We start from the raw sequence: 9,942 nt of genomic DNA, 5'->3' as shown, positions 1-9,942 counted from the left end.
AGGAGAGCAAGGATATAATTTCTCTTCACTGGCTTCTTTATTATTTATTTAGTAAAAATGATTCACTTAACTACACCAATTTATTTTCTTCCTCAACTTCTTTATCTATGCAAAAAGTCTAGAGGGTGCCACCCCATACTCCAGCCTTTATTTAGCACCCTTCCTCCGTAGCAAACCTCTCACCCGTACCCACCGCCTCCATTCAGCGCCCTTCCTTCATAGCAAAACACCCAGAAAAAAACACACAAAATACTCACCGCCTCCATTCAACACCGTCCATCCACAACAAACCCGGAGACGGGTGGGTGGTGGCAGGGGATACCACTATCTCTATTCCTATTCTTGGCACACCTAAAACAGTAGTGAATGGAGAAGAGGACAGCGAGCTGAGCGTCAAACTATGCAATGGGAATAAAGAACCTGTGTGAGCTGAGCGAGAGACGGTGTGATCAAGAGTGATAAGGCGTACGGTTTTGAATGAAATTTGGAAAAAAAGAAAAGAAAGAAAGAAATGAACACGTATTCCCATTTGTTTTGGTGAAAGAGACTAGAAACCATATAGTCCCGTCTGCTTCTGTGGAAAAAAAGTGAATAGCTTGAGATTTTCTAGCTATTTTGCAAAAACAGAGAAAGAATCTACACTTTTTGCATGTGTTTTACAAAACAGATGAAAAAATATAACTTTTTATGTCTTTTTTTTTTAAATGGACATAAACAAGGGAGGTAAAAACTCTTTTTTGTTGTAGTGAAACCTCTAGACAATAGAATAGTAAATTAACCTCTACTTTAACTAATGTTAGAAATTTTTAAAGTAAACAAGATTACTCTATGTTCATTAAAATGCATACTGATGGTCTTGTGTTAGTACTGGTTTATATTAATGACTTACTCATTACAAGAAACTCCAAGATTGGTATAAGAGAGTTGAAAGCTTTTTGACAGAGTTATTTTAAGATCAAAAACTCAGGAATCATGAAGTATTTTTTAGGAATTGAAATTGCAAGGTCTAAGAAAGGAATTATATTGACCCAAAGGAAATGTCTATTCGATCCTCTTGCTAATGCAGGTTTGAGTGGTTTATAATTCCAATGGCTCAGACCTTAAGGTTAAGGGCATATGAAGAGGGAAAAGATAGCAAAACATATCTCTTAAAAAATCCAAAATGCTACAGAAGATTGATAGGTCATTTGATATATTTAACAACAACTAGACCTGATATCTCTTTCCCTATGTAGGTGTTGAGCTAGCACATGCACATGCCAACAAAAGCACACATGGCTGCTGCACTTGGAGTAGTTAGATACCTAAAGGGAACACCAAGAGGTGGTATTCTTCTGAGTGTAGAGGAAAACTGTAACGTCCTGAGTTTTATCGGGTTTTAATAGCCTCTTTTTGGTTGATTTTGAGGATAGATTAGTGATTTAACCTTGATCTTGGTGTTTGGCTTGGGATTGAGGCAGGTTGAAGGAATAGGTGAACAATCCCTCTCAAGGTTTGTTCGCCGCGGCGAACTGGGAGTTTCGGGAGGAGTGTCCTTTCAGGAAGGTTTCGCCGCGGCGAAAATTGGAGTTCGCTGCTGCGAAGTCAGGTTTTCAGGCGAGTAATTCCTTTCGGGATTAGTTCACCACGGCGAACTTATGGGTTTGCCACGGCGAAAGGGGTCGAATCTATATAGTTGCGGGAGGGGTCAGATGTGCGAAAAATAGAAAATCTGAAGGAAGAGAGAGAGGCTGTGCTAGGGTTTTGCATTTTTAGCTTGGAGAGGGGCATTTCTAAGGATCCATTACCTCAAGTAAGTAATTTTAACCTCTAATCTACTTTCTTTCTTGGAATTTCTGAGGATTTATGGTGAAACCCTAGAGTTCTCTAGGTTGTGATGGAATTGAGGTTTTTAACCGATTGTTTTGAGTTTAATTGATTGCTCTGGGTTAGTCTAAGTATTTAATCGGTGTAGTTTTTTTGGATTTAAAGAACTTGGAGTTTTTGAAGTTAGGGTTTATGAGAATGGGAGGTTTGTGATTGAGGATGATAATGTGGAAGTTGATTTTGAGTTTTGTGATTTGGGTTATGTTAAGAAGGGTTAAATTGGATGTTTAATCGGTTTAGAATGTTGTTAAGACTTCAAATGTTCAAATGGGATGTTTGGGTGTTGAATTCCTATAGTGGGTCCTTGAGGTTATGAGTTTTAATTGATGTTTGGAAAGGAATTAAGGTTTTAATGGATTTTTATGACCTTGGAGTGTTGCCTTGATGGTTATACCCTTTTTAGTTGGGTAGAGTTGTGGTTAGAGCTAGGAATTTTGTGTCCCCAAGTGTTGTTTTGCCACATTATTAGTTGAAAGCTAATACATAATGGTTGTGTGCTTGTGTAGACCGGTTGTGAGCCTTGTTGGTGCACGAGGCCGTATTGTTGGTTTGTTATTCCTTGCTCAGGCGAGAGGTAACCACTTTCCAATCCTTTGTACATGCTTTTGTGGTATTGTGAGTGGATTTATGTTTTGTGCTTCGAGTAACAACTATGTTCAAAGTGTATGTTGTATATTGAAAAGGAAAACCGTCTTGTGGGGTTTTAATTGATATTGATTGAATCTGGAACTTGTGAAAGATAGGCCACTGAAAGAAGTTAATTGTGAAATGATCATTTACTCTTTGATTACGGTTTGAGCATGATGCATGAATTGGGAATTGGTGAGAGTTTTGATTCTTACTACCACGTGGTAAGGCCTCCATTAATGCATGATGGTTGGTTCTTTATGTCCCCCATAGTAAGGGATAGGCCTTTTGGCTCCATACGTCCCCCAGAGTGAGGGATATGCCTTTTATGGCTCCTTACGTCCCCCATAGTGAGGGATAGGCCGGGTTTGGCTCTTGAAAATCCCCCAAAATGAGGGATATGGTTGATGGGATTGCACCATTGCACTTGCATGACATATTGTGGCTTTCATTTATCATATTACTTGTGAACTGACCCACTTGACACCTCACGAGCACCTATTTAGTTGTACCTTGAATTGGAAAGGCTGGTTACTAGGACGTTGTCTCACCCCGTGGTTTACAACGTTTTCAGGTGAAGGTTCTAGGCGTGTGCCATCAGGAAGAAACGCAGAGGCTTGAGCTTGGTTAGTTTTAGGCCTCTAGCCCTTGTATATGTATGGCTAATTGTATATTGCCACATTTAAGGCCCCTTTTGAAATATTTTGATTGTTGGTCTTATTGTAAACTGGAGGAAATGTTATCTCCTTATTTTTGGTTGGTCGGAGGCCATTTCTAGTGTTTTGTGAAACTTTGATACACATTATTGGAAACCAATCGTATGGGCTGATGTTGATGTCTTTTGTTACCCGGGCCGGAGGCTCGGAGGCCCAATGGATGTTAATGAATTATTTTAGTTGCATGCAATGGAGTTTGAGTTTGAACCGAGTTTAAATGTTAATTTCTAAAATTATACAAATTTCTTTCTACTATGGTAGTAAGTTGTAACATATTTCCTTTTCTACCATAATAGTGATTTTATGACGAGTTTATAATGTTTTGTGGGTTAAGGGCTTTACAAAAACTTATAGCTCAAATGCTATTGACTAGGAGGTGTTTGTCATGCTACAAGAAGGTTAATCACAAGTTATCTGTCGAAGTTGGGAGCCTGGTAATATTGAAGACAAAGAAACAAGCTACAGTTTCCAGACCTTTTACCAAGGCTGAATATAGGGTTTTGGGCTCTGCTGTCTCAAAATTAGTGTGGATCGTTGGCTTGCTCAAAGATTTAGGCATCGGGCATTTAGAACTAGTTGATGTCTGTTATGATAGTAGAGTGGCTACGCATTTGGCAGCAAACCCACTGTTTCATGAAACACATCAAAATTGATTGTTATTTTGTGAGGAAGAAACTCCAACAAGGGCTAATCAATCTGTAGCATATTCGTTCTTCTGGACAAAAAGCTAACATCCTCACTAAATCTTTAAGAGCAAAATCTTTAAGGAAGACGTTATCCAAGTTGGATGTTATTGATATCTTTTACCCTCTAACTTGAGGGGAAGTAATGAGTGTGTCATATTGTATTATGAGTGATTAAGCCTTAAGGCTATGGCCCATATAGGGTGGTTTGATTTGTTTTAGTTACTTGTACATAGTATAAATAGTTCCGCTTGAGTCTTTGTAGATGTGTGGACTTATTATTCAGTTTAGTAATAATACTTCAGATTTCTGGGCCAATATTGTGGGTTCTATCACTCGGACTGAAGCATCTACATCCAATCCAGCCATACCCATAGGTAATGGTTCCTAGTGATTCCCCTTCCTAGTCTCTATCCTAAATACTGTGTCAAGGCCCCCAACTATGGACAACTTTTGGTAAATAAAAAATGCCATGAGTACAAAAACTGATTTTGTGTCCAAAGAACATAACATTCTTAGAAATCATGGCCAAACATAAAATCAAAATTTATACGCACTTTAATATTACTCTTCCCATCCTAAATATAAAACCATTTTTGTAGTGTAATTTACACTACAAAAAGGATCTTATATTGAGGACCAGTGGGAGTACTAAATACTTATTAGATTCTTAATATAGGATCTAATTGTTTAGTTAATTTTGGTCCTAAATATAAGATCTATTTCTCATATTTATTAATTTTTTCTCAATTACCCCTATTGATATTAAAAAAGGAAGGGAAGTGATGAAATATATAGGGTGTTTTCCATCTTGTGTACTGGGCCTATAAGGCGCGGCCCGTTTACTTTGATTGTTGTATGACTTAGGAACTTAGGGAGCTTGCTGTGTATAGTCTATAAATAGTGGATCGGTTAAGTGTGTAAGTGTACATTGATTTTTCGTTTTCATGATTAATAGAAAATGACCAGTTCTTCTGGGCCCACTCTCTTTGTCAACATGGTATCAAGAGCAAGGTCCTGAAGGTCCAAGAAATGGAAAGATAGAATGAACGACGTCGTCCCTGTGTTTCCCGCATGTTCAAAGAGGAGCTGCAGAAGAAAGATGTTCTTCGGTGAACGACATCGTTCTTGAGCTTCTGGCATGTTCGAAGAGGAGTTGCGCAGGAGAACGACGACTTTCGGTGAAAATTAAAGACACCAAGAATAGCGGCGAGCGCATCGACGAATCCTGACGGCACCGAAGGCACACAAGATCGGGATTGCCAGAAATGGGAGAATCGAAAGGGATGAACGACTCAGCCGCAGCAAACCTGAATTTCAATAATCCTCTATATTTGCATCCCTCAGATACACAGGGAGCTACGATAGTCTCTCAAATTCTGACGGGAGCTGAAAATTACAACATTTGGAGCAGGGCAATGCGGATTGCTCTGCTGGGAAAACACAAACTGGGGTTTGTGGATGGATCTTGCACGAAAGAAAAGCAAGACGATAGCATGAAGGAACAGTGGGAGCGCTGCAATGCAGTCGTGCTCTCATGGATCCTCAACTCAATGTCGAAAGAGCTTGCGAATGGAGCTGTTTTTTTTCAAGATGCACGACTGGTCTGACTTGATTTAAAAGAACGATTCGATAAAGCTTCAGGCTCTCGCATTTTCACAATTTACCGAGAAATCTCCTCCCTTCGACAAGGCGGTCTCTCTGTATCAGGGTATTATACACGACTGAAAGAACTCTGGGAAGAACAATCATTTCTGGTTCCAATCCCTTCCTGCAAATGTGATACTTCCAAGATTTACTCTGAGGTAATGCAACAGCAGAAGCTATTACAATTCCTCATGGGCCTTAACGATACTTATGCTCAGGCGCGAAGTCAAATCCTCTTGATGAGCCCTCTACCGATGGTGAATCAAGCGTATGCCATGATCTCTGAAGATGAGGCTCAGAAAACCATTACTGGTTCTACAATGCATGGACCAATTGACGGGATAGCAATGGTGGCACAAAGCAGAGGACGTGGCAGAGGTAGGGGGAGGGGTGGAACCATACTGGAATGTTCTCATTGCCACAAGAAGGGGCATGTAAAAGAACATTGTTATCAGATAATAGGCTACCCTTCAGATTTTAAAGGGAATAGAGCTAAAACAAACAAGACAGGGGCGGCCAATCAAGCAGGATTAAATGCCAAAGGTGAAGGGGATTCTGAAGCCCATTCAGCAAATACTGTGATAACCTCCTTGACACCAGAGCAGTATGAACGCCTCCTGGAATTATTGAAGCAAGATTCAGAGACAGCAGTCCATGCCTTAACTGGTACAGGTTTGGATAATTTTTCTCCTTCTCATCGTGTGCCTGTTAGATGGGTTATTGATTCAGGAGCTACTACACATCTAGTTAGTGATCTAAGATTACTAGATACATTTACCGAGTACGGAGGACCAACTAAGACAATTAAGATCCCAAATGGTGATAGAGTTGTAGCAACGCATATAGGAAATGTTAAATTTTCTGATGATTTTTATCTTGAAGACATCCTATATGCCCCACAACTACAATTCAATCTAATTTCCGTGCCTAGAATCACTAGGGAACTTAATTGCATGGTATGTTTTCTTCCTAATCATTGTTTTATGCAGGGCCTTCAGGATGGGAAGAAGAAGGGGACTGGTAGATTGATTAATGGCTTATACATTTTAAATTGTACTGAAACACATGATGTTGTGAATGCTATTTGTAAAGGGAGCAAATCATGTAATGATCTTGATATTCGGTTACTACATAGGAGATTAGGACATGCACCTTTATCTGTATTGAGACATTTGAAATTTGTACAAGGCAGAAATATTTCTATGAATGTAGATTGTGAAGTTTGTGCTCAATCAAAACAAACCAAACTTCCTTTTTCACCTAGTTGTATTAAGTCAAAATTTTGTTTTGAATTGCTGCACATGGATGTGTGGGGACCATATAGGACACCCACATATCATGGTTATTGTTACTTCCTTACTATTGTTGATGACCTTTCTAGAGCCACTTGGATCTTTCTTATGAAACACAAACATAAAACTGTGAATCACATCAAAAATTTCTTAGCGTATGTATCCAATCAGTTTTCTGTGAATGTTAAGAAAATTAGAAGTGACAATGGGACAGAATTCACCAATCATGACTTGCAGAATTATTTTAAAGAAAAAGGGATAATACATGAAACTAGCTGTACTTATACTCCTGAACAAAATGGGATTGTAGAGAGAAAACATAGGACCTTAATGCAGATTTCAAGGGGTTTAATGATTCAATCAAATGTTCCTGTTAAATTTTGGGGCGAATGTGTTAAAATGGCCACCTTTCTGGTAAATAGATTGCCATCCAGGATTTTAGGATACAGAACTCCTTATGAAATAATACATGGTGAGGTAGCAGATTACAAAAATTTGAAAACCTTTGGTTCCTTAGCTTTTGCCACAGATCTGACTGTCAAAGACAAGTTAAAACCCAGATCCATACCTTCCATATTTCTTGGGTACCCCAACAATAAAAAGGGATACTTGTTGTATGATATAGAAGCAAAGAAAATGTTTATCTCAAGACATGTAACTTTTATGGAATATAAGTTTCCTTACAGAGATAACATAGGCACCACGAAAGGGGGAGCCAATCATAATCCAAAAGACATCTTTTATTTCGATCATACACCTTTTGTTGATTTTGTTGAAGAAGAAGTAGATCGGCAGTCTCCAAATCATATGGAGAGTAGAGAACCCGTTGACAATAATGGCTCCACAGATGCACAACAGGAAACCAGGAGCAGTAACGAAGCTTCAGCAAGACCTGTTCGAGAGAGAAGAGCTCCAGTTTGGGCTAAGGACTACATATGCAACTTGGTGGCTGATCAACAAGATGGATCAGCTGCTAGGAAGCAGAAGTGCAAGTACCCTATAGAGAGTTACATCAGCTATGGTAATATTTCTCCTAACTATATGTGTTATCTTTGTACTATTGACTCTGTCTCAGAACCTTACTCATATAATGAAGCTGTAAAGAATTCAGATTGGGTAAAGGCTATGAAGTGTGAGATAGATACTCTTGAAAATAATAGGACTTGGGATATAGTGCATCTACCTAAAGGAAAGAAAGCTATAGGGTGCAAATGGGTATTTAAAATGAAGTACAGACCAGATGGGAGCATAGACAAATATAAGGCTAGGTTGGTAGCTAAAGGATATACTCAAAGGGAGGGGATTGACTACCATGAGACTTTCTCCCCGGTTGTTAAGATGGTAACCGTTAGAGTTATTCTTAAAATTGCTGCTGTAAATAAATGGAATGCTTACCATATAGATGTGAATAATGCATTCTTGCAGGGAGACTTGAAGGAAGAAGTTTACATGTCCTTGCCCCAGGGCTTTGAGAACAAGGGGGAGAACATGGTGTGCAGGCTAAGAAAGTCTTTATATGGGCTTAAACAAGCCTCTAGGCAGTGGAACTGCAAACTAACTTCTGCTTTACATGATGCTGGTTATTTTCAAAGCAAACATGATTATTCAATGTTTACTAAGCAACATGTTGATGGTCTTGTCTTAATATTAGTCTATGTTGATGACTTGCTGATCACTGGAAACTCGAACAGGGAATAATGGAGTTAAAAGACTATCTGCATAATAATTTTAAAATCAAGGATTTAGGGGACATGAAGTACTTCTTGGGAATTGAAATTGCTAGATCTAAGAAAGGCATTATGCTAACACAAAGAAAGTATTTGTTGGATCTTTTGTTGACACAGGCTTGAGTGGATGCAAGCCACTTACCATTCCAATGGCTCAAAATCTGAGGTTAAGAGCATATGAAGAAGGAAAGGATAGCAAAGCAGATTTGCTTCCAGATCCCGCACGCTACAGGCGACTAGTGGGTCGTTTAATATATTTAACCAATACTAGACCTGATATTTCTTTTGTTGTGCAAGTCTTGAGTCAATTTATGCATATCCCAACAAAGACACACATGGCTGCAGCACTTGGGGTGATCAGATACTTGAAAGGGACACCTGGCCATGGTATCCTCCTAAGTGCTGAAGGAAATTTCAGACTCAAGTGCTTCTGTGATGCAGATTGGGGATCCTGTCCTACTACTAGAAGATCAGTCACAGGCTATATCTTGAAGTTGGGAGGTTCATTAATCAAGTGGAAGACTAAGAAACAAGCTACAATTTCTAGGTCATCTGCAGAAGCTGAATACAGGGCCTTAGGTTCTGCAGTCTCAGAAATAGTGTGGATGGTTGGATTATTGAGTGACTTGGGGATCAACTAGACAGAGCCAGTTGATGTCCATTGTGATAGTAGAGCGGCTATGCATATTGCAGCGAATCCAGTGTTTCATGAGCGCACGAAACACATCGAGATTGATTGTCACTTTGTGAGAGAGAAGCTCCTGCAAGGATTGATCAAGCTACTGCATGTCCGATCTGCTAGTCAAGAAGCTGACCTCCTCACTAAGTCTGTGGGTGCTGAAACATTGAATAGGATGTTGTCCAAGTTGGGTGCTGTTGACATCTTCCGCCCTCCAACTTGAGGGGGAGTGATGAAATATATAGGGTGTTTTCCATCTTGTGTATTGGGCCTTAAGGCACGGCCCGTTTACTTTGATCGTTGTATGACTTAGGAACTTAGGGAGCTTGCTGTGTATAGTCTATAAATAGTGGATCGGTTAAGTGTGTAAGTGTACATTGATTTTCCGTTTTCATGATTAATAGAAAATGACCAGTTCTTCTGGGCCCACTCTCTTTGTCAACAGGAAGATATTAAGGAAGATGATTATGGAGTTTTAGGAAAAACATGTCATATTTATTATAATTAACTAACCTATCTAACTTCCTTAATCTAATCAAATTAGTTAAATAAATCTTATATTAAGGACTAGAGGAGCACATACCGAACAAGTTGACAATGCAAATATTAATTTCATCACTTGTATGGGATCACATACTTCTGTTCTTTCCAATAATTACATGCTTTTTTTCACAAAAAACGTAAAAGGTTGTAGAAAAATCATAT

The 9,942-nt window shown here is 39.1% G+C and overlaps 2 protein-coding genes across 2 annotated transcripts; both read left to right on the top strand.

The window, feature by feature from the left end:
* Positions 1–5,601: 5,601 nt before the first annotated feature.
* On the top strand, positions 5,602–8,529 carry LOC114756741 (uncharacterized). Its single transcript, XM_028945674.1, has 2 exons — positions 5,602–6,211; positions 7,679–8,529. Exons 1-2 carry the CDS (start codon positions 5,701–5,703, stop codon positions 8,527–8,529), a joined length of 1,362 nt encoding a protein of 453 aa, XP_028801507.1. The 5' UTR covers positions 5,602–5,700.
* A 178-nt stretch (positions 8,530–8,707) lies between these two features.
* Positions 8,708–9,199, top strand: LOC114756740 (uncharacterized mitochondrial protein AtMg00810-like). The gene has a single exon (XM_028945672.1). It carries the CDS (start codon positions 8,708–8,710, stop codon positions 9,197–9,199), a length of 492 nt encoding a protein of 163 aa, XP_028801505.1.
* The last annotated feature ends 743 nt before the right edge of the window (positions 9,200–9,942 follow it).

This window comes from Neltuma alba, unplaced genomic scaffold (genome assembly GCF_004799145.2).
Source record: "Neltuma alba isolate B1F8T4 unplaced genomic scaffold, ASM479914v2 tig00010467_pilon, whole genome shotgun sequence".
Lineage (NCBI taxonomy): Eukaryota > Viridiplantae > Streptophyta > Magnoliopsida > Fabales > Fabaceae > Neltuma > Neltuma alba.
Note: the sequence above shows the minus strand (reverse complement) of the source record. Positions and strands in the feature narration are given on the sequence as shown.

Coding starts and splice junctions, on each gene's coding strand:
- LOC114756741 (XM_028945674.1), top strand. CDS start 5,701: ATGCAACAGCAGAAGCTATTACAATTCCTCATGGGCCTTAACGATACT. Junction 6,212..7,678: donor CCATGCCTTAACTGGTACAG/GTTTGGATAATT, acceptor ATGGCTCCACAG/ATGCACAACAGGAAACCAGG.
- LOC114756740 (XM_028945672.1), top strand. CDS start 8,708: ATGGCTCAAAATCTGAGGTTAAGAGCATATGAAGAAGGAAAGGATAGC.